This window comes from Rhipicephalus microplus, chromosome 1 (assembly GCF_043290135.1).
Source record: "Rhipicephalus microplus isolate Deutch F79 chromosome 1, USDA_Rmic, whole genome shotgun sequence".
Classification (NCBI taxonomy): Eukaryota; Metazoa; Arthropoda; class Arachnida; order Ixodida; family Ixodidae; genus Rhipicephalus; species Rhipicephalus microplus.
In genome coordinates, this window is record NC_134700.1 from 234,990,538 (window position 1) to 235,015,377 (window position 24,840).

At 44.5% G+C, this 24,840-nt stretch overlaps 1 protein-coding gene across 1 annotated transcript; it reads left to right on the forward strand.

The window, feature by feature from the left end:
* The first annotated feature begins 3,567 nt into the window (after positions 1 to 3,567).
* Positions 3,568 to 23,218, forward strand: LOC119160160 (arylsulfatase B). Its single transcript, XM_037412865.2, has 9 exons — positions 3,568 to 3,682; positions 5,925 to 6,084; positions 10,787 to 10,899; positions 11,006 to 11,116; positions 11,722 to 11,847; positions 12,927 to 13,053; positions 18,570 to 18,863; positions 21,915 to 22,351; positions 22,963 to 23,218. Exons 1-9 carry the CDS (start codon positions 3,581 to 3,583, stop codon positions 23,086 to 23,088), a joined length of 1,596 nt encoding a protein of 531 aa, XP_037268762.2. The 5' UTR covers positions 3,568 to 3,580; the 3' UTR covers positions 23,089 to 23,218.
* The last annotated feature ends 1,622 nt before the right edge of the window (positions 23,219 to 24,840 follow it).

A 24,840-nucleotide genomic window follows, 5' to 3' on the forward strand; every position in this document is an offset into this window, starting at 1 on the left:
TTTAGTGCACTAAGCGGGCCTAAGCTTGCAAGACCAGAAGTTCAAAACTGCGCCATTTTCCCCCTGTTTTTTAAATGAAATTATGGACTTTCAAGCAGTTAAGAAAAAGCCAGGCGAGCTATGATTCATGTGAAGTTGAGAGTTGATAGGCTGTCAGGTGGCATTTTACAGTGCTAAGAAAGCGCAAAAGAACCCCCTATACTTATATAGATGTAGCGCAGCATCCTAGCATGCATAGACAAAATTCGGTTCAAATACAGATATCGCATCATTCCCAATCGTATATTTGCTTAATATGCATAATAAATGAATAATTAAGGAAAAAAAGAGGTATGGGGTGAAGCTTGACTGCGATTACCTACTGGAAATAAACTTCCTCACCAAAGAAGGATTGGCCACTACCTCCCATTACTACAGCAATTAACCCTTGGCCCTCAGTACCCAGCGGCTTCGCAGCAGCTGTCCAAGGCGGTGGTCAGACCTGCGACGCAACGGAGGGTGCTAAGAATCTCTGGGTATGGACAGGCCGCCATTGGAATTTAAACTTGACTGTATACGTTCAACGCTATAACGCTATCTAGTGAGGCTAGTCTGTAGCTGTGCTATATTCGAGGCATTAGAGGCTGTGAAATTGGATATAATAGAGCTCAACGAAGTTAGGAGGACAAGTGCAGGCTTATACAGTGCTTCAGAATGGACACGTCCTATGCTACTGTGGATTAGTTGATTTTTAAAGAGAGAGAGTGGCAAGGATCATAATTAAGTTTAACAAAAGGTACAAGATGAAGGTGGTACAGGCCTACGCGCCTACATTGAGCCATGGTGATCGTTTGGTTGAACGCTTCTATGAAGACGTAGAGTCAGCCATTAATAATGTAAAGACATAGCATACTATTCTGATGGGCGACTTCAATGCCAAAGTAGGCAAAAAACAGGCCGGAGACCGTGCAGTGGGGGAATATGGCAACGGCTCTAGAAATGCCAGAAGGGAGTTATTAGTAGGGTTCGGGGAACGTAGTAATTTACGGACCTTAAATACCTTTTTCAGAAAACGGGCTAATTGTGAGTGGACGTGGCGAAGCCCTAATGGCGAAACTATAAATAAACTTCATTCTGCGTGCATTGATTGATTGGTTGATTAATTGATTTGTGGGGTTTAACGTCCCAAACCACAATATGATTATGAGAGATGCCGTAGTGGAGGGCTCCGGAAATTTTTACCACCTGGAGTTCTTTAACATGCACCCAAATCTGAGCACATGAGCCTACACATTCTACGTGCATACCCAAGGCATTATATAGGGCGTAGAAGCAGCTCGCAAGCTCCGATGCAGTGACCATAGAATGGTAAAAGCTCGTATTTATTTAGATTTAAAAGAAGCAAAGGCATAAACGGATATGCAAAACGCCAAATAATGAACTAGAGCTGAGAGAAAAGTACAGGAAATCAGAGTTTCACTTCAGAATAGATTCGAGGCTCTAAACGAGGTAACCGACGGTAACGTTGACACAATGAATGATAATCTCACTTGTAACATCAACGAGTCTTGAATGGAAGTCGAAAGTACAGTCAATATACAGGACACTGACAACCTATCTCAGGAGATGAAAAATATCATTAGAGACGACAAACTACAAAAGCCTCAGATGCAACCGGCAAAATAGAGCTAATGGAGCTTTCAAAGTTAATCAATTGGCGTACGGTATCCGACATCAGAAGGTATAACATGGAGAGAATTGATCAGGCTGTAAAAAGCGGCGGAAGGCTAAAAGCTCGAAAGGCAAACTTGTGCACATGAAAAAAAAATAGGATGTATGCATTAAAGGAACAAAGAAGGAAGTGTCATAACCAATATTGATAGGATAGTCGAGATGGCGGATCCACAGAAAACTGTAAAGAAGCCAAAACAACCAGGATGATATCGCGAGAAACAATAATAGTCCAGAGGAATTCGACATCCTACCAGTAACGACAGGGGAAGTAAGGAAAGCCCTGGAAGGAATGCAAAGAGGCAAAGCCGCTGTTGAAGATAACGTAACAACGGACCTCCTGAAAGATGGCGGAGAAATTGTGTTAGAAAAATTGGCCACTTTATATACGAAATGTCTTTTAACAGTAAGAGTGCTAGAATCTTGGAAGAACGCCAACATTATTTTAATACACAAGAGAGATCGTCAAGGACTTTAAAAATTACAGGCCGATCAGCTTACTGTCCGTTCCCTACAAACTATTACAAACATAATAACTATTATAATGAGGGCGACATTAGAGTGCAATCAACCAGATGACCAAGCAGGATTTCGTACATGCTACTCCACAATAGACCATATTCATAATATCAATCAGGTAGTAGAGAAATGCGCGGAATACGACCAACCCTTGTACCCATAGCTTTCATAGATTACTAGAAAGCGTTTGACTCCGTCGAGCCATCAGCAGTAATGCAGGCACTACGGAATCAAGGCATCAAGGAACCCTACATAAACATATTGAAAAAAAAAATATGCAGTGGATCCACAGCCACCATAGTTCTCCATAAAGAAAGTGCAGAATCCCAATAAAGAAGGGTGTAAGGCTGGGAGACACGATCTCTCCAACTCTATTCACCGCGTGTTTACAGGAGGTTTTCAGGGCTTGTTAAATCATTAATGATGGATGTTAGTCGTCGGGATAGAGATGTATCACTAAGCGGCAAAGCGAATGCATTCACCTTAAGCAGTGCTATAGCTGCCAAGCACCAGTAGGCATTGTGGAAGCTCTCTTACCTTAATGTGCCGTAAACATTTAGCTACTTCTCTAAGGATATATTTTACTTTCATATTTTACCGATTCCTATGACGGAGGGATCAACTGTGTTTTTTTTCCTTGTGCAGCTCAGCGGCCGTGATAAAGGAAAGTACAAGGTCATGCTTAATGGCGAGCCGCCGTCGCAAACACATGCACACAAAAAGAGCGATAGTACAGGACATGCGTTCGTGCCGTTCTCACAGTCATATTATTTGTGCTTGTTTGCTTGTTTGTTTGTGTGTGTGTGTGTGTGTGTGTGTGTGTGTGTGTGTGTGTGTGTGTGTGTGTGTGTGTGCAGCTTCATGTAATTGCTTCTACTACATGTAGAGCCATGCTGTTGTGTATCCTTGCACAATGCCGAGTTGAAAATGCCGTAGGTTAAGTTTAGCACGAGGCTGTCAGTTTTGTGAAAGTCGTGCATTTTGCCGCAGCTGTTTTGTCACTGGAATATATATATATATATATATATATATATATATATATATATATATATATATATATATATATATATATAGAGAGAGCGAGAGAGAGAGAGAGAGTTGAGAGAGAGTTTAGGAGCATAAAATGTTTTTTTGTAGAGTTTGTGCGTTCGTGCAATGTGCATTCGTGTTTGTGGGGAATCGGGCAGACGAAACATTTCACCTGTGTGTTTGTATAGAAGGCTTTAATATGGCCTATCTTGCTATAAATGACATGCGTGCAACTACTCCACAAACAACAACAACAACAAAAGTGCCCTGGTTGTTCAGGCCTTATGTCGTCTCTCGTATGCAGGGCTATCGTGTATCCGAGATGTCCCTTCTGCTACTCGTCCTCGGCTGTGTTACTTGGACTGTCACAGCGGACAAGAAATCCGAACCACCGAACATCGTGTTCATCTTAGCCGACGACCTGGTATGCTGCTCAATTAACACCGCGTTATAGTGTGCCAAGAAATACTATTGAAGCTAGAATCGGTCTTTACAGAAAGCAAGCCGAGAAGTGTACACGGGCATACGCAACTTTCAAGTGACGCCAGTTCCTGTCTTACGTCCGCCATTGTATATACCGCGAGCACACGGATCACATACGTGCCAGTGGCCGCGCCATGCATTACATACGTGCGGTGGATCGTTTGGCGTAGTGCGCGTGTTTTGATCGTTCGTCTCACGCCTATGACGAAGGAGAATCATTCAGGACATTATGTAGCCAGCAAGCGAAGCAGTGCTCACTGGGGTATTCGGATCCTTCGTGTTCGCAGTGTCCCGAGTCCATGGCTCGGTGTCGTCTGCTGCCGTGCGCTATGGTTCAAACAACTTCGCACGATATTTGGAAACATAACTTGCCTGTAATGAGGTGACGCCCGCACACACGTACGTCGTTCAGTCTTGAAGTCCTTCCTTTTATGCGCACATATGCGCCATGCGGTCCGCTTCTCGGACAGTTCTTTCATGCGGTCACCCGGGTATGTGATCACCTGTGGAAACAGTATACGTCCCCGTTTCTGGTTCTTTTTCACCTCATCACATCATACGCGGCAGTCAAATATTACACAAATCGCTATTGCGATTTACAGCGTTGACGGGAAATGCGAGAGGCTTGGCTGAGTGTGGTCTGCTGCAATGTGCTTGGTGATGACGGTGCTTGTGCCAGCGTATATGCTGGGATCGTATTCCAGAGTTCCGCGGTGTGACGTACTTGTAAGTTGTGTACACGATAGACCTATTCCAAGTTTGTAAACAGTGGTAGGCGCTGTCGTCGACGTACTGAGGCACTTGTAGCGACATCTGGTGGGCGTACGGGCTTCGCCCAGCCACGCAGGAGGCTCCTTCCCGACGCGCTGTGCTCAGAGGCAGCTTTGCAGCTGCTCTGCCGCTTGTCCTAGATTTACTGTGGCAACACGACAGCAAAAGCAAAGTAATGTCACATGATCATAGACGGCGGTGGCGAGCTTTGGGCGAGATATGATTATGAAAGAGGCCTGGAATTCAACATCTGGAATTCTGCAACGTGCACCTAAATCTAAGTACACGGGCCTCCTCCATGATCTCGCTTCCATCGAAATGCAAACGCCTCGCCCGGGAGTCGATCCCGCGACTTTCGAGTCCACAGTCTGACACCATAACTAAGAGACCGCCACTGGGGGCCAATGTTGTGTTTACTTCTTTATGTTCCTACTCAGTTATTTGCTCCGTTTGCTCGTCAAGCCGCTTACAGATGCGAGAATGAGGCACACGTCTGTGTGCTCGCATTGCCGATGCCTTTCAGGAACGTCTGTCAATATAGCTAACGTTGACCACCTTAAGGGGACACTAGAAGAACGCCCTTTTTTCACATTAGTAAGTTACCATTTCTCGATTCTCAAATCACCACGCTTGTGGCGAGAAGACACCGGGCAAGCGAGGAAAAAGCAAAAGGAAAACTTTTGCACCGACCGCCCCGGCTTCATAGATTAGACCAGTATCTAATATACGTCCTACGTGCTTCCTAATTGCTAGAACTTTGACGCGCACTGTTATCTGGGGGTGCCGCAGACACTATACAAATCAAGTTTCAGGAGAAGGAGGAGGAGGTGGAAACACAAGGAAAGGCAGGAGGGTGCACCAGACGAGAATCTGGTTAGATAAGCTGGGGGTAATTTTGTTGAGCCAGTGTCGTCAAAATACTAAAAAAAAGTACACTTTGAAACCCGTGACGTAACGTTCAGAGATTTCGGCGTCATATTTAAAAATGAAAATGACCTCGATTTTCTTCTAGAGGAAGGAAAAACAAAGGAGGGAGCACGAAGTCACGCAACCAGCCGCGGCAAGCCAAAAGTCGTTTTCAAGCCGCTATAGTGTCGGTGCAACTCGTGACCTTTTCGGCAGGATCACGTGAGCAACGAGACTTGCCGAAACGAATAGCCACGAAGACTACTAAAATGTTCCGCATGCTCTGACGTTTTGATCACGTGTCGGGCCGACGCGGTGGGCTTCACTTGTGTGACCTAATGTCCACTCCTTTCTTTTCCCTTCCTCCATGTTTTCTATAAACCTACGACGATGACGTTGACGTCATGAGAGTTCTCAAGGTGCAATTTATCAGTCTGGACCGATATGACATTGTTTTACTTTACCGTTCCTTCAGCCTTACATTTTGTCTCGCGCGTGCGCTACAGGGATGGGCCGACGTGAGCATGCACGGCTCTGCACAGATCCCGACGCCCAACATCGACGCCCTGGCCAGCACGGGAATGGCGCTGAACAACTACTACGTGCAGCCCCTCTGCACTCCTTCCAGGGCTGCCCTGATGAGCGGCTTCTACGCCATACACACAGGTCTGCTCGGCGCACCGTACACGCATTAGCTTCCACTAGAGGGAACTCTGGCGCGAGTGTGTACGGGAGCTGCAACGCATGGTGCTAAGCGATCGTGAGAATTATGGGCAGTACACGGATCTTCTCAGTCTTCGTACTTTACGTTCCGTTTGGCATCGCGTCACTTGAAGCTGCCTTGTCCCCAAACAGCAATCGGCAAACGTTCGGCAGTTGCGCTTCACCTCCTTCACCTTTTAGGATCTCCATTTCAGATCAGCTCCCAAAGTTCAAAACGGTTTGTTCTTTCATTCGAAACAAAACCGAAACACGCCAATAAACGAAGCCACAGGTGCGATTCGCCGCCCGCAAGATAGATATGTGGGGTTTACCGTCCCAAAACCACCATATGATTATGAGATACGCCGTAGTGGAGGGCCCTGGAAATTTCAACCACCCGACGTTCTTTAACGTACACCCTAATCTGAGCACACAGGCCTATAGCATTTTCGCCTCTATTGAATCTTAGCCACTATAGACCACCGCGGCCGGGCGCCCGCAAGCACGAAGACTACGTAAATCTATGTGATACCCATAATTCCCATGGTCACTGAACGATCACAGCGCCAGAGTCCCCTCTATATAGGTAATTTTAGGAAACTATATGACCGCATGGATTTGATATAATAGATAGATATAGCGTACGCAGCGTGCCACTGGAAATTCTTGGCAGGCTGCGTACGCAGAGCTGCGGCCGACGCTCAACTAAATCTGTCTAGTGAGAGAAGATGACTTGCACTGACACCTCTGACACAGCTTCGTTGAGCCACCAACATGGTGGGAGGCGAATATCGTGATGTCACGTTAGTTATATAGGGAAATCGCCTGCTCTTAGTTTTTCATTCGCTGAAGCCCAGCCACCGTTCCAACGATGTCGTTATTACACTGAAGCCGGTTAATCGCCCGCGTGGTTATATTGGCCTGGCATCATCTAAGCCGCCATGCTGGAGCCACGTTGCGCGTCCATCAAGTCACGAGGAATCTATCAATAGCGATTTATCTTGATATCGATTGTATTGTGTAGCATATATATGAGTCATGATGTCACCATGTGCACTTAACCAATGCTACTGTAATGAGCCAGTACGAAGCGATACGTTGCGTTATAGAAATGTCTTCAAAGGTATATCAATGATCAACTTCAATAATGTTTATAAGGGCTGATCTACCACTTACCGGTAACTTTCTGACTACCGATGCGAATAGACTATTTCGCGTATAAGGCATCTCGGTGCCGACATCTTGGACTGTTCAGCCGATATGTTTTGTTGTTTTTTTACACCTGGATGTGAATTTATAAGGCCATGAAATATCGTATTCACCAACCCAAACACTTTCATGCGTATGCGTATACCGTAACACCATTCATTTTCAGTTTTTTTTTTCATTTAGAATACAAAGCCTCACAGTTAAAAGCATGCAGACGAGGGTCCCAAAGTCGGGCGACTGCAGTGGGACCCTCGGTTAACTTGAACAATAAAGGGTTTAATTATAACAGCATTTAATATTACACAAAGTGAGTGGAAGTCAACAATGGAAGTACCCAAAAAACTACAACAAATAAGTGAAAGAACAAAAAAAACACGATAAAAGTGGAACAAGTACATAATAAACAGTTATACAAGTGGATTAAGCAAACCATAAAAGAAAACGCAGCCTGAAATTTCTAATTACTTACACTATTACATCATAAATTATTATTGCTGTTAGCCTAGTTATACAAGATGAAAATTTTAAGCTCATGTTCGAATGCATGTAACGATGACAACAATTTTAGTGAGTAGGGTAAATAATTCCGAAATTTGATCACCGTGATGGAGGAAGTCATTTTCCATTGTTGGTGCTACATTTAGGTAAAAGAAAGTTGTGATTATGGGCGAACCTAGTACTGTTCCTGTGAGTGAATAATCTAGCATCAATTAAATGAAATACAAGCTGTTTGTTCAGCTGTTTAAATAACATTATGATTAAGTGAAAATGAAACAAGCCAGACGCAATAAGAATGCGGTTAGCCTGAAGGAGTGGAGCAGCATTGGAATAAAATGAATTGCTGGTAATAATTCGAATGGACTCATTCTGAATTTGCTGTACGGAAGAAAGATGAGTGTTACAGATATTAACCCATGAAGTTATGTCATAGGGGATGTGACTATCTATGAAGGCAAACAATAAAGAGAATAAGGCTCCAAGCGTAAAAAAAAACGAACGAGATTTAATGAGTGATATTACACCAAATGATGTTTTTTTGTAAGTATATGATTATCGAACTTCAAGTAAGGGTCTAACTTTATGTCTAGAAAACACACATAATAAGATGAAGGAATGAAGTGATGGTCAATGGACACCTGTGGTATAATAGGATGCATTTTTTGAAAGGTTTCAAAAATCATGAAGTGAGTTTTAAACAGGGTTTAAAATAGAGTTGTTCATACGACATCATTTAACAACATTGGTCAGTTCGTTGTTCAGCTTATTGATCAAAGTAGTTAGTGATTTATGCGACATGGAAATAGTTGTATTGTCAGCGTAAAGAATAACGTTAGAATCATCAAGGCAGTTGGGCAAATCATTCGTTTAGTTGTCAAAGATACAAAACACAAATTTAGGAACCCCATTTGGCGTCACTCAAACGCATCCGTAATTTAGTCTATCATCTGCGGAAAAATAAATTAGTACAAGTGACCTGAATCCTTGATTAGCATTTGAAATGCAGGCTTTAATAGGGACAGCGTTACATACAAACTTCATAACATGGATTCGGGGCCTTTGCGTTTGATTTAGTTGTGAATACAAGTGAGTGCCCTTTGTAGCGCAACATCGCCACCGACTTCAAGCGTTCTACCCGAAGCTTTTCAGCAAAATGGTATTGTAACGCGGTAACGGCGGCACGCATAATATACGCCGCACTCTACTTTTCAGCCATGCGCAGTGCAGCTAAACACGCAATACGAGAACCGGATGTTGGCTTTAACTTCTCATGTTGCGCTTTAAGTGAGCCTTAACCACACAGTCACGTAATGTCCTAGCAAGTTTAACAGAAAGCGCAGCAAAAGATTATGTAATCACGAAGCTTACATATAATGCTTTAAACAGCTATATATGTCTCGGGTTGTGAAGGAATACACGTACGTTGGGCAGGAAGGGACAACGTGATCTTCGTCAAGGTTTTCATGTCTTAAATCAAGGTGATCAAGGTGATACTTGGGTGCCTGCTTTTAAATGAAATGGAGACATAACGACCGAACAATTTCGAAGCGAGCACCGCGGACACAACTGAAGATGATAAACATGTCATCACAACATGGGCCTCGGCACTTGAAGTTTGTAATAAGCAAATTACGCAAACACAACACTCTGTTTTTGAATGAAGGAAACTATAAGCTTATGGGCTCGTTTTATTTGTTACACACAGTATTAGTGAGCGAAACTAAGAGACAATAATGTCACGGAAAGTTGAGGGGATGCTATTAGAAGTAACTGTAAAGTAATTGTGAAGAAAGAAAAGTGGACCAACAGATAACTTTTCACCGGCAGGATGCGAACCTGCGACCTCCGAATAACGCGTCCGATGGTCTACAACTGAGCTACGGGTGGCGGTAATTCCCCCGTCCACTTTATATCGGACATATATGTGTATTTAAACTTGGAAGCGTTGGCCAGCGCCACCTGTTGCCGGACATTATGACAAGTGTGGAGGAACACTCTTTGTTGCCTGTTTGGCGCCACGTAGTACGTGATATCATTACGAGATGGCAGCTGACCAATATTCCCTCGCATACCACCTCAAGGCATATCAAGTCTGCCAGAACTAGACCCCCGCTATGAATGAATGAAAGAGTAAATTTAAGAGCTTATTATTTCCTTTGTTAGACACACTATATATTAATGACAACTAACAGACAATAAATCCACGGAAAGTATAGGGGATGTTATTAAAAGTAATTGTAATGTAAATTTCAAGAAAGAAAAGTGTACGAAAAGATAACTTACCATCGACAGGGTGCGAATCTGCGACCTTCGAATAACGCGTCTGATACTCTACCACCGAGCTGTATGGTGGCGGTAATTCCCCTCCCTCCCCGTCTACTTTATAGGGTACATATGTGCATGAAACAGAATGTCGCCCGAGTACCCAACTTTATTACTAGATGAAGATAGAAACTGATCAATGCGATGCATTTGCAGCATAGTAAAAACGGAGTAAGAGTGGAGTTTCAAGAAAAATACCCTTCATCTGGCGATTAATGTAACGTCGGTAGTCTAGTAAGAGCTTGAGCTGCATGCAAATCGGTAACTTAATGATTAAACAAAATTTCAAAACTACATTAAGATGTTCCAAAATTTTGTTGCATTGCGGTTGTCGAGTCGGCGCTGAGTATTCGAAAAATATTTGGCATTTTGAGCATGTATACTATACTATTCGAATACCGAATTGAACAGAATGCCGTTCGGTAATTTACTCAGAATCCTTGAATATTAGCACACACTTCACAATGAGCAGGAACACGACATGCCCGAAATACTTGCAAAACATAGAAATGCTATAACCTGATGAAGGGAAGGAAACCGCATTTTGTGTTTCATCAGAGTCCGCGAAGCAAGGTAATTACTTTTTTATTACCTCATTTTTATTCGCTTAACTTGAGCACGCTTCAACTTTGACCAGGTTTTCAAGAAAGCCCCATATTGCCCGGTGTGCCAGCGGCGCTGTCCCTGAAATTCAAGATTCTGCCCGAGTACCTGAAGGATCTGGGCTACGAAACACACATCCTCGGAAAGGTAACGCGATGTCGTAAAGAGGCCCGCGAGTGTGTTTGCCGAGCCGCATCAAAAGAGGCCGTAAACTCGATGTACAGAGAAACATGCTTTTTTTGTTTCTATACAGTGGCACCTTGGGTACTTCAACCTGAATTATACTCCAACTTACCGAGGCTTTGACAGCTTTTGTGGCTTGTACACTGGACCTAACGATTACTACAGTCACATCTTGGAATGGGTATGCATTTGATCACATTCTCGTGGAAACCATTGTTTTGTAATACTCAGCCGTGAATGTATCAGACAGTATAGAGAAAGACCATGAATGTGTCATATAGTCTCAAAAATGGTACTTGTTCTACGATGATAAATATTCTATTTCTTTAGTTATGTAAGTGCACGCGAACAGCACAGAGGCCCAGTAATGGTGCATATCGCACGATATCGGAACACTGCAAAAGTTTGCTGGCGCTGAAGCTATATAACACCAACCTTGTAAACCACGCTGGTCTAATTCAGATTCGGTTTCCTTTTTAATTTCTTCACAGTATCACTTTATGGGAAGCTCAGCGCAATCTTTGCCGCGCAAACTAAGTTCGCACCACGTTATATTTTGACATACTGGTATCTATTGGAAATACAGAGCACCGCACACGTAATTCGAAGGTCGAAGGTTCACTCCCTGCCAGTGGCAAGTTTATGATTTTGTCCAATTTACTTTCCTCCCACCTATTTCATAATTATTAGAATAAACATCCCCTATATTGCCGTTGGTAATATGGTCAGTTAATTCTTATTAATTGTGGTAGTACATATAGCATATCGATCGTCGTCTCTCCACAGCAAGGGCGCAGTGGCCTCGACTTCTGGAACAATACTCAGCCCTTGACGACTGAGGACGGGAAATATTCCACCACTGTGTTCACGGAGCGGGCTACTTCTATCATAGCGAACAGGAATAAGTCGAAAGTGAGTACTTCTTGCGCGCACGCGCACACTCTCTCTCTCTCTCACACACACACACACACACACACACACACACACACACACACACACACACACACACACACACACACATATATATATATATATATATATATATATATATATATATATATATATATATATATATATATATATATATATATATATATATATATATATATATATATATATATATATATAACTTCCCCTACACCTTCCTTGGCATTATTGTCAGTTAGATCTCATTATTATTGTGTAAACACGAAAAGAGAGCCCTTAAGTATACACTTGTTTCCCTTATATATATATATATATATATATATATATATATATATATATATATATATATATAAAGTGAATGTGAATATATGTACAGTGAAAAGATGGTGCATAATGCGCTACAAAACGGGAAGCCTCAATATGATACTCGTTTCGTCCTTTGGGTGATCTGTACGCTGTTTCCTATACAAACTGCAAAGTGGAAGTTACTCTGCCTAGAGCGACTTCCACTATTGGTCGATATAGATTTGGCGTCAAACTTATAAAAATTATTGTAGCAAAGGAAAAAAACTGAATTTCCCAACAATTTCTGACCCAATTCGGGTGCAGTGCACGTTGATAGTGCATTTTGTACGAGGTCGGAAATCTTAATGCAAGGCTGCCTCTTAAAGCAGCTGACGTTTTTTTTTGTGTGTGTGTGTGTGTGTCTTGTGGTCCATAAAATTACGGCACTGACTGGTCATGTGTTACAATACGCTATGATAACATAAACGGGTTGCTACAGTACGCTATGGTTGTTTTCATGACGTATCGTGATTGTGTAACTAACAGAACGCCGGCTTTTGACATATGTTCTTGCAGTGTAACGCATCACACCGTCGTAATATAAAACGAAAGGACAACACAAATCTAGTGTCTGCATTTTGTTTATAATTCCTGTAATATAGTGAAATCACATATGGTCTTTAAGTGCTTCTATATTATCAAATCAACATTTCCAGCTTTTGGCACTTCCGAAATATCCTATCCCGTAGTGATAGATCGTGGGCGTATGCCTCTTGCAGCCACTGTTCTTGTACTTGGCGCATCAGGCGACACACGGCGGCATCAATCCGACACCACTGGAAAGTCCGGAGGAAAACGTGGCCAAGTTCCCGTACATAGGTGAACCCGACAGGACGATGTATGCAGGCAAGTTCCTGATATTTGAATGGGCGACTCGTGTGCGGTCGTGGTTAGCTCACTGATAAATTTTGTTACATAATCGGGGATTACGCGCACTTCACACTACTTTTCGTCCACTTTATATTCCCTTGGAAAGGTATTTTGTTCAATGAGCACTCTCGGAATAGTCGATTGGTTTCAAGTCTGCAGTGCGTTACAAAGTGTTAGACGTATACGTTATAGGGCTCCCTGGGATGTCCTTCTGGTATCACATTAGTCTTGGCACTGTATACAACTCGCCTGCATATGCGTGCTGGTAAGAGGAATGCGTGTGAACCCTATATATAGCGCAGTTGAAATGTTAGGCCGTGAAACGCACGTGTGACGTTGAACGAAAGCCGATGCTGGAAGTAGATAATACAACGCGCCGGCCTATTTGATATGTTACGTTTTATTGCGATAGCAATTATATAGACACTCCAAGCGAAATATTGCGCCGTCGCTGTGATGTACCGTATAATTTCCAAGTACAACTAGATCATACCGCGCCCCTCACGCGCTACTGCGTGGAGTAGGAGGTGCGCGTTAAAGGTGGCTGCCATGCTGGAGGTCGGCATATCGTGATCAATTCGTCCATTTGGCAACATCGAGGGCTGCGAGTTGTTGTGCGAGTGCGCATGGTATGTCTTGACAGGCAAAAATAAAAAGAAATAACGGGACCGAGTGCCTGCTCGCGTGTCCTTCGGATTCCAGGAAAAATTCGTTATGAGCAGAAAGTTAATCGCACTTTAAATGCGAGCGCGTAGCTTGAACTGGTACATATCCTTTGTGACTGCCTATAGAGTATAGTAGACAATGAATATGCTTTCGCAAGGAACTCAGTAAATTAGATAATCGACCTCTGTCGGAAGAAATAATTCTACAATATCGACAAGATGAAACTTCACAGAAGGAGGCCCTGAAAGCGCTATAGTGCACGTTTTGCGATCGACCGGCCTTTCTGAACGGTTGTAGCCAAAATGCCCTTCCTGTGTGTGCTTTCGTTTTCTCGTGAGTGCACGTGCGTTTTTGTTTCTTTTTATCTCTCTCTATCTACCCCCTCTTTCTTGCCCCTATTTCCCCACCACCAGTGCTGGGTAGCAAACCAGATGCCAATATCTGGTTAATCTCGCGGCCTTCCTTTTTCTCTCCATCTCTCTTTCTCTCTCTAGGTTAGGAGGACAAGGGTAAACGCATACTGTCAACTGCAAGTTTATTTGGAAAGCATTGGCATGTATATACCTACAGTTAAATGTACCATAAGATAATTGATAAGCGGGCACAATGACAAGAATGCACACGAAAATGAAAAAAAAAAGAAATAATAATGGCTACCCCACCTTTCCAAAGACTGCGGGATCAATTGCTGTGAACATCTGAATAACAGTGAACATAGCTTGGAACGTATTTTTGCGTGTGTGATCGAGCACCCCCCCCCCCCTTAAATCTAATCCATGGTGACCCCCCAGTCCCCTCACAACACGCTGCGGTCAACGCATTGATGACGTCATAGCCACCACATTTTTTTTTGCCGTGCTTGCTCCAGCAGACTGCTACGCGGCGCAGTTGCTCGCGAGTCCATACGGAGGGGTAGACATGGTATGCAGTGCGTGTGGAGAGGATGAGGAAACTGCTGAACACTTGATAATGTTCTGTAAAGGGCTTCACCTTATAGTTCAGGATGATGGCGCAGAGTTTTTCAAAGCACTGGGGTTTAGGGACAGGGAGGGCAAAGTAGACTTTAAGTGGGTAGAATAAACTAGAAAGAGGTTATCTGATTGGTGGCTAAAGTGAAGGCACGAGTGAAAATTAAACCCCTCACTGCAAAGTACCAGTCCTCAATCACACTATTTAAAGGAAAAAAAAATAAATCTAGTTTTGGTTCAGTAAGTATTACGGCTTGGTGGCATTAGCCACCACCCGATCTAAAGAGTACAGCCATATCAATCCATCCATCCATCCATGGCCTCGCCCGAATTGAAAGTTTTGTGTTTGGTGACAATGCTGCCCCGTTTCCCGGGAGTGGACTTTTGATGCGTACAGTGTGGAACTGCACCACAATTCCGTGTTCTGACGTGGTGAAGCGTTTTACACGCCAAATGGGTGGTGTTATGCCTCAGAGTCCAAACGGAACTTCATTGCTTCTGCAAAAGTAACCAGCGTCAAAACCAGCGACCGAGTCCGGCTGACGCCATCACTGTCAACGGCGTCTTACGCACCACGTGGCAAGCTCCCTCCACCCACGGGTGGGATTCCAGCCCAATGATGCAATCGACGCCATCCAGTCTGGCGCGTCTTACGTATCGCATGGCAATACCTCTCGCCCACGGGTGCAATCCAGCCCGCGAAGTCGGCGGTTCCTGATTGAAAGCTGCTGACGCAAGGCCATCGGCGGGCTCTGATTAGAAACTGCTGACACAAGGCACAGCGGCGGTCTCGATTGGAGGTTGCTGACGTAAGGTTGACCAGGGCCTATAAAGAACCAAGCGGGGCGACACAAAGCAGTAGATCTAAGCGTGAGAGAGCAGATGAGATCGTCAGAGTATCGTAAGATTCCGACAGCGTCGGAGAGCGTCCGGAGAAATCTCGGCCTGTGACTTTGGCGGTACTACGTAAAAGTGGCTAACCCAGCGGGTTGTCGTTTTTGGAGCTCTCTCAAACCAAACTGACATATTTGGTAATGACGCGCCTATAATAATTTCTCTGTCACAAGCGGCAACAAATGATGTGACTTGGTATGATTAACAGGCGTCCAGAAACACATCTCAATAGCAAAAAAAAAAAAAAACAACGCGATGGCAAAATTTAGGTCAGTGTCCGTACAATCCTTATGGCATATGCCCCTCTTTAAAGGGACACTTATGCCAAATAACAATTTACGTCAGAGTGAAAGCCCAATGTATGACAAGATATAATAGGACAATATTATCAACAATAGTGCCCTACTTATCGAGAAATTAAGGTAAATGCACAAGAACACAAGTGCCGCTGTAGGACCTTTTCGAAATGATTCCGATGACATCAGATGAACCACCTACAAATAATTACTAGTAATCATTCTAACTGGACTAAATAAAGAACCTCCTGTACATCAAGAGACGCAATAAAATGCTGCTTGTTTATTTCTGTTAGATTCATGGAAAAAAGAACTACTGGGACGTTACTATGGGGAATGGCATGAGTGGTTGAAATTCCCATTTTTGCGTGGTTACACGGAACAGGTTGTGCTATCTAGTGGGGCGCAGATGAAACAAAAACGTCTGCAATGTCGAAGCCAATGGCGAGAAATTGATCAATGGCCATTGTTGCTGCTGTGGCTCTCACTGTTCTTGGTCTGCTGCTACTAGCTCAGTAAAGCCTGGCAACGCTGTGAACAGCAACAGTGACGTGAGCCAGTCTGGTCGGTCCGCTTCTAGAGGCGAGTGATTTGAAGTGCGCTAAACTGATGCGGACCACTAAAACGTGATTTTATTTCAAAATAGGCCCTTCCTTAACACAAAAGTAACACTACGAGGTTTTTGGACTGCCATTTCAACAATCAATGTCGACTTAATAGTTGCCTTTAGTGTCCCCTAAAGAACATGAGTTTTAAGAGGCCAAGCTCCTTCAAGCGGCACCCGTTCATCCCTCGTAGTAGTGAGTAACATACATCTCTTACGCTTTGACCTGCAAGGTGTTGCCGGTGGGAGATTTCTCCTGTGCGTTGTTGAACAATAAAACATTCCAAAACGGTTGACAGGCTGGCTAGTTGGTACAAATTCATAATGAAAAAAAATGGAAGCAAGAACCAACGGGACACAAGAGAAGAGACAAACAAGTGGAGACTGAAACTCAATTTATTCATAGAAGAAATTATATACCAGAAAGATGAGAAGGGGAAAAAACTGGACAGAAGGTTCCACCATGATCAGGTGTCGTCCAAAAACGAGATTTCACAATATAACAGTGATATAGACGGTGAACTAACACAACTATCAATATTCTTTTTAATAAAAAAAGGCTTCCGCAATCTCTCTAGTTTTCGTGTGGACGGACGCATGGATGGCTGAGCGGACGGATGGACGCATGGACGGACGCAGGGACGAATGCATGGACGAAAGCAGGGATGGACGCAGGGATGGACGTGCGGACGCACGAACAGACGCACGCACGGACGGGTGGTTGGACGCATGGACGGTCAGACTGGCGGACGCATGGACGGACGGAAGCAAGAACGAATGGACGGACGGACGCTTCGCCCCACTCTCCATCATTCACCCCGTGGATATGGTGCCATTTTTTATGCAACGAAAGTGATAGAGGATTTACTCCCACTGGAAAAGTGATCGTGGGCTACGCTTGCAGGTTCTATAATTATTCTTTTGCGGCCATTTGTATCTTCACCAATCACCGCTGTGTTGCTAAACTGTACCTTGCATCCACATCTGATGACTTGCTGCGTTAAAGAACCATCGTTCCCGTTACGTACAAGGGTGGGGTGGATCAAATGTTCCCATACCATGCTGCCGTAGGAATACATGGGGTAGCGGTCTAAGAACTTTTGACCAGCCCTGTACGTTTCCAGCATGCTCACGCAATTTGTCCCTTATGCATGTCCCGGTTTTACCGATATAAGAAGCTGCGCATGCGCTATCCTAAATACTTTAAAGAGACCCCGAAACTCTTTTTTCAAGTGATCATAGAATCAATCAATTCACTGGAGGAGCTTATAGCCTCACGAATTCAACGCCACAAAACTTTTAATCCACCCAGGGCGAGTGGAGGTACTAAGATTTGTCGCATGCTGCAATATCACTCTTCCTTCTCTCGACCCGACGAAAGCGCTGGAAGCTACGCAGAGAAGGATGGCAGGGGCAAAGAACATAAGTCACGCGCTTCGTGACCTTGATAACTTTTTCTTCTTTTTTTGAATGCACGGCTTTTTCGGTGTGATCGTTCGCACACGCGTGGACAAGTCATGGCCTCCCGTGGCGATCTGTGTAACGACGGAGCGCGACATGTTCAAATGAGCCAATGGCTGATAGATGCGCTTTCTACTAGGATTTTTGAGCGTCTTCCGTTACTTGTCAAAAGAAGAGAATGCCATTTTTCGCTGACTTTGATAATTTATTGTGAATTCCAGGCCGCGTAATCCGCTATAATATTTGGCTCGCGTGTTTTCGGGAGCCTCCACTACCGATCGGCAGCGTTTTCTCATCATGTATAAAAAGTGTTGAAGGGCCCTTTGAAATACAAAAAAAATAGCGTGGTGTGACGCAAACCACGTGTCCTTGTTCTCATTCAGTTGACGTTAACCACATTTTACAAATCCTTGGTTCCTGTTATCTGAAACACATACGCTTGCGCTTTCGATATTTAGAGCGAAAGCTGTTAAATACTAATGATTAAAGGCTGTAACATATGTCGCTGAGCTTTTCTAAAATATTTCTGTACCCCTACAGCCGTTTGTTGAACTTTGGCACCGCATCGACGAATAGTGCTCGTGTATAACGACTAATTTACAGGAATGGTGGACGCCATGGACCAGTCCATCGGGGAGGTTCTGGAAGCGCTCGAAGCCGAGTCGATGCTCGATAACACGATCATAGTGTTCAGCTCGGACAACGGTGGCTCCCCCACGGGATTCGTGCCCAACTACGGTTTCAACTGGCCCTTACGTGGTGCGAAGGAGACAGTCTGGGAAGGCGGCGTCCGTGCAAGTGCCTTCATCTGGAGTCCACGACTTCGTCACGGCGGGAAGGTCTCACAGCAGCTCATGCACATCACTGATTGGTTGCCAACACTATACGCGGCAGCTGGTATGTGTCCTCTATTCCCTCCCCCTCCCCCCCCTTCTCTGATTGATGTGCGAGCGTTGGTACTGGATCATACGATACTGTTCAGATTGGTCGAGCCTGTTCGATAACAACGACACTGACATTCAGTAGGAGACTTATACAAAAAGAGACAACGATCGACCACTAAATGCTGCCTTTATATAATTGATAGCTTCAACTTATTTATTTATTTATTTACTTTCCATTTATATGAACGTCTCGTGTTTTTTCGCTATGCCAACGCGGCTGACACAGATTCTGATGAACATACTCAGTGGGTCACAGGAAAGGATGCAGAAATTAACTTTGGTAAGGGGGGGGGGCGATTTTATCATGTATTTTTGTACGTGTGTGAGTATATAGACAAATACAAAATGCAAAAAAATTTAAAGATAGGAGAGGGTGACGCGGAATCTACAACACTACCTCCTTGGCTGCGCCATTGGTGGGCAGTTTTTGAAGATGATTAACGCTATCCACTGTCGAACTTCAGCGAGGTGTCTCTCGGCCCACTTGACATGGCAAGATTAAAAAAAAAAGTCAGGTTAAGATGCCAGAAATCGTGTACATTCGCGTTAACCACAGCGTGAATTTGGATTTGAAACTCGAATTTTTGTTTATCAGAAAAAAAGTAATCTGAATGGACAACCTAGCAAGATTCAGATTCTTGTCAAATGCTTAGAATCTATTACGTGGCATTCACAAAACACATGAAGCTTCTTGCACGTGACAGATGCTTATAAAACGAACGCGTAAGGATACATATAAAATAATAGTCGAATTTTAATAGAACTTGTAACTTGTAGGGTTATTTACGTCAGGGGTGTCAAACTCACCTCAGAGAGCGGGCCGCAGTCAGATAATGTAGTCCAGCAAGCGCCGTGACAGTTAAGAAAGTAAAATCAGAGGGGAAGGGGGAGGGGGTGTTGCACAAATGGTCAGCAAACGTGGCCATTTGAAGGAAAACCTTTCGCATATTTCGTATACGCGTCAGTTCTGAAGCAGATTAGGTTCCAGGATTTCAACAACATCTCGATACCGTTCCTATCTCGATACCGATCTCCCAAATGAGTACAATCTCAATGTGCACCTTTGTTTCACGGTTATGTTTCAATACGCGGTGATCTCACAAAAACAATGCTTCAGGCCAGTTGTGCCTGCGTATCTCATGAACACATTCGTTAAGATAAAAAAAGAATGTTGGGCGAAGAAGCGGGACCAGGATTCGGGGACATTTGCACGTACCGCCATCTCTCGTAGGCAACAGCACTGGTCTGCCGTAACTGAACGGGAAATAGGCGGGAAATTGTCATCTGACGAAAAAGCTAGTCATCAAAATCAACTACAGGTTTTATGGTACAGCAGGGAATCAATGAAGCATTCTACAAAAATTACAGTGGCGCAATACAAACCGTCTGGCTTCCCAGAGAGTTTAAGTTATTACAATGGTTACCCATGTGCTTCCGATGGGTGGAGTTCGATTGCCTTGAGAAGCTACTTGCTTTGTAGTGCGATGCTGAAATTTTACCAAAATGTTCCAGCAAGCCTTTGCTGTATAGATCTCGGAGTGGTTTTTAATAACTATATTATTCAAAAATATTTTTTTCAGCTACTTCCCATTCAGTGGGAAGGACGCCATGCATTTCTGCCACCGAGAGATCGCGCCATATACAGATGTCGACAAATCTTAGGGATGAAGTGTCGGGTGAAGAAAATCACGTACGGCCCGCGAGCCGCGTTTCAAAACCGCTGCCTTATGTAGTGGTTGAAGTTCAAGTTTGTTCGTTGTTATTACATGTTCAACAAAACGTGTTGCATAATACATACAGACTCAGGAGGTCCCAAAGTGAAAAAGTGACATGGGACCTCCTGTCATTAGTGGCGTACGTAAAAGGTGAGACGCAGTGGAAAACTAAAAAAAATGCTATCGAATAAAAACGCAATCACTACAGAATAATAAATACTAAAAAAAGAAAAATACGACCTCAGACGACTCGAAGACGAAAGCCATCTTCTTCTTATTGCATCGATCTGCACCTAACTCGGTCTTGGATTGCCTCCGTGATCAGATCACCTTTTACCAAGCGATAATTCCGTGTGAAGACGTCATAAAATTTTGGCGATATGTGCCGTCATGATATGGTCACGTGGTAATGTCATTGCGTGGTGATGCTATTTTTCGCACCACTCGAGTTGACAACGCCGATCCCGGCGGCCAATTTCCGCTTTCAATGAGACATCTAAGGCTGTACAGTTATTGCATGCTACGTATTGGGCATGTTATCTCGGTCATTTTGACTACGGAGTGGTTTTTAAAGGGGCCCTGAAACACTTTTTTAAGTAACCATGGAATGAGTTCACTAGAGGAGCTTATTACCTCACGAATTCAATGCTGCAAACATTTTTAAGAATCCGTCCAGTGCGAGTGGAGTTACAAAGGTTTGTCGCATGCTGCAATTGAATTATCTCTTCTCTCATCCCGACGAAAGCACTTGTAGCTAAGCAGGGAGGAATGGCAGGGCGACAGGAAAACGTCACATGCGCCTTGTGACCTTGAGCACTTTTTTTTTCTTCGAATGCGCGGCCTTTTCAGTGCGATCGCGTGCGTACGCATAGACAAGTAGTGGCCTCCCATGCCGATCTCTGTAACGAGCGAGCGCACCATGTTCAAATCAGCAAATAGCTTACTACGTGTGATTTTTGGGTATATTGCGTGATCTGTCGAGAGAAGAGAAAGCAATTTATAGCTTGGTTTTGATACTTTATTGTGAATTCCAGGCGCTATAATATTTGGCTCGCGTGTTGTCGGGAGCCTCTACTACCGATCGGCAGCGTTTTCTGACCATGCTCAAAAATTGTTGCAGGGCCCCTTTAGTACAATGAAGTGTATAAATAACGGTAGGCTTTTACCCAGTAATCTCCTAAACCGTGATTCTTTCCCATGTAATGCCCACCAACGGCCAAGAGCCGGCCGTCCCCTGGATTCACCAACATTAAGGTTCCATTCAGTCATTCATTCGTTCACTAATATAGGAGGAGACGTGAGACGTCTGGGTCCCTTGGACGGTGTCGATATGTGGCGATCACTCGTTGTCGGCAAGCCGTCACCTCGCACGGAGATATTGCTCAACATCGACTCAAGCACCCATACGGCTGGTCTGCGTCACCGAAACTTCAAGCTGGTGGTGGGGTGCACCAGAACGAAGGACGCGCGCTTCGAGATCCCGGGAGGAAGCCGACCGTACGCTGACCTGGACGTCCTGCTGAAGCAGTCCAAGGCAGCCGCCGTGCTGCGACGGTTCTACGGCAACAAACCAGTATTCCAGCACGTCGACAAATGGAGGCGGCAGGCGACGATCGCGTGCGATCCGGCACGCCGCGTTAACTTTGCTTCGGGAGGCACCTACTATCTCTTCGACATCGCCGATGATCCGTGTGAGCAGCGAAACCTGGCTAAGGAGCTACCGGACGTAAGTGACCTTGCATGAGTTGTATTCTGTTGCTTGTTGGTATTTAAGTTGTGAGGTATTACCTTAGTGCCATGAAAATGTTAATTTTTACTCACCTTAGTATATACCTGTTTAACGGCGAGGAGGATCTTCCCCTTTCCGCGCTGTTGCACGGGAGCACAAAAGCCGACGCTATAGACTCGGGGGGGGGGGGGTATTTTCGAGGGTCACGCATGGATGTCAACACGAGCGCAGAGAGGAAGGAGTATGACGACGCTCAGTGAGCTTTCAGCAAGAAGGCCTGTACTTCCCATGATGTGAGAACGGCGACCACGGTGAACGGCGAGAAGCAGGTGGTGGTGGCGATTTCTCGAACATAAGCAACACCATACCCTATACAATCGTATATTGGGAACACAACGTAACTCTGACCACTGTTACCTGAGTGGTCTTCAATGTTTAGTTGCTAGCTGCTAAACGATGATAAGTGTTCGCTATAATGTTGGGTAATGTCGTTTATTTTAAGATATCCGCTTATATAACAATGTTGTTGTAGTCGTTAGATGTCTATCCAATTACTCTCCCGAATGCACGAGAGCGTGAGCTGTTTCTACCGGAATTTATCCTTACAGGTCCTGACAATGTTGCTGCGAAAGCTTTCCGCCTACAATAAGACTGTGGTGCCTCCTGTAACTACAGTGGATGATCCCCGGAGCTATCCTGATCAACACAACGGGATCTGGGCACCTTGGCTGTAAAAGTGAACTCAGTTGTGCAGTTCCTTTATGAATTATATTGAAGAACGTTGACAACCAGCATCGTTCAACATGAAACGCGCACATTGTTCTGACGCGCACGCGTCTGCATCTTCAGGGAAGGAATTCCTATCCTGTTAACAGCCTTGCGCTACTAAGTAACTCTCTATGTACATATACTTTATACAATTCATATCGAGGAATAAAATATGTTTTGATTGAACGCTTCTTATTACCTTGAGCATGAGCTATCAAACTGCTTTTGTGAAGGACCTCTTGGAGTTCCGCGAGCGGTAAGAACAAATGCAGGGGTACTTTTTTTTTCGCCGAGTTTATCAAAAACCATGAAAATTTCTCAAATTGTGCCACGCTGCGCCTAAATGTCCGTCCTGCCTCAAAATTTTCTTCGTCGCGCTAATATGAGTGATAAATGCATTGACCCATTGGCACCCCGTACATGTGGAGGTCCTGTTGGCCACAGCAGTTTGCGTCATGTGCAGACCTCAACTCCCTAACCCTAAATCACGGTATAAGAGTCAGGACGCTCGTGAGACGCGATTCACCTAATAAAGCAACAACGCCACCATCGGTCCGCTGACCATAGCGAATACCGATGAGCGGGACGACGCAACTTAAAGCCATAACTGCGTTGCCGAAGCCAACAACGCTTCACGGGAAACATAAATTTCGTAGTCAGCAAAGGCGACTACGGCACTTTACGAGTTAAAGCAGGAAGCGTGTGCCGCGATTCCCGTACGCGAACAACCTCGACGTGCTGCGAACGTAGGCGTTGCCAGCGATCGCGTTGGTTACCACAGAAAAGGCACATAAAAATGGCAGCATATCCACGGAGTGAATGATGGAGAGTGGGGCGAAGCATTCGTCCGTCTATGCGTCCGTCTGTGTGACCGTCCATGCGTTTGTTTGTGCGCCCGTCCCTGCGTTCTTTCATGCATCCGCCCCTGCGTCCGTTCATGCGTCCATCCATGCATCTGTTTGTGTGTCGGTTCGCTCATCTATTCAACACTCCAAGTCCCACCATCTCGCATCTTTTTATCATATATTCCCCATATAGAAGCACCGCCATCCAGCGGACATTCCAAGGACTAAACGAGAGGTGGCACACGCACACTTTCTTACGGCCTGCGCTTTGGGTCCACTTCCCACCTTTAACCACCTCGAGTTCATGGTATATTGTAGTTCACTGTATTCATGGCACTGCGACCAAACGCTCGCTAAACCTTTCGAAAACCAAGGAGGTTACGCCCAGCGAGGATAACGTAGCAACCTTTCCCTGTGAGATAGGGCTCAATTTACATGCCAATGGCTGCTAATGAGAAATGAGAGGCAGGAGAATTCGGCTTTTACTTTCTTACGACTTGCGCTTCGTATCTACTTCTCATTTTTAACCACCTTGAGTTCATTCATGGTATATACAAGTTCATTGTATTCATGGCACTGCGGCTCAACGCTCGCTAAACCTTTCTAAAGCTAAGGAGGTTACACCCAGCGAGTATAATGTAGCATCCCTTTCTTGTCCGATAGTGCTCAATGTACATGCCAATTGCTGCTAATGGGGATCGCAGCGTGCACGTTGACTAAAAGCCGAATGCTCATGTCTCTCATTCCCCATTAGCAGCCATTGGTATGTACATTGAGCACTATTTTTTATTGTTCAACAACGCACAGAAGAAATCTCTCACTGGCACCACCTTGGAGGTCAAGTGTTATACCTATTTCGGGTATGTGCCACTG

What these genes read in the sequence shown, in the direction of transcription:
- LOC119160160 (XM_037412865.2), top strand. Translation starts at nt 3,581, where the DNA reads ATGTCCCTTCTGCTACTCGTCCTCGGCTGTGTTACTTGGACTGTCACA. An exon ending in TCATCTTAGCCGACGACCTG is followed by an intron (nt 3,683 to 5,924) that starts GTATGCTGCTCA and finishes CGTGCGCTACAG; the next exon opens with GGATGGGCCGACGTGAGCAT. An exon ending in CGAACAGGAATAAGTCGAAA is followed by an intron (nt 11,848 to 12,926) that starts GTGAGTACTTCT and finishes TGCCTCTTGCAG; the next exon opens with CCACTGTTCTTGTACTTGGC.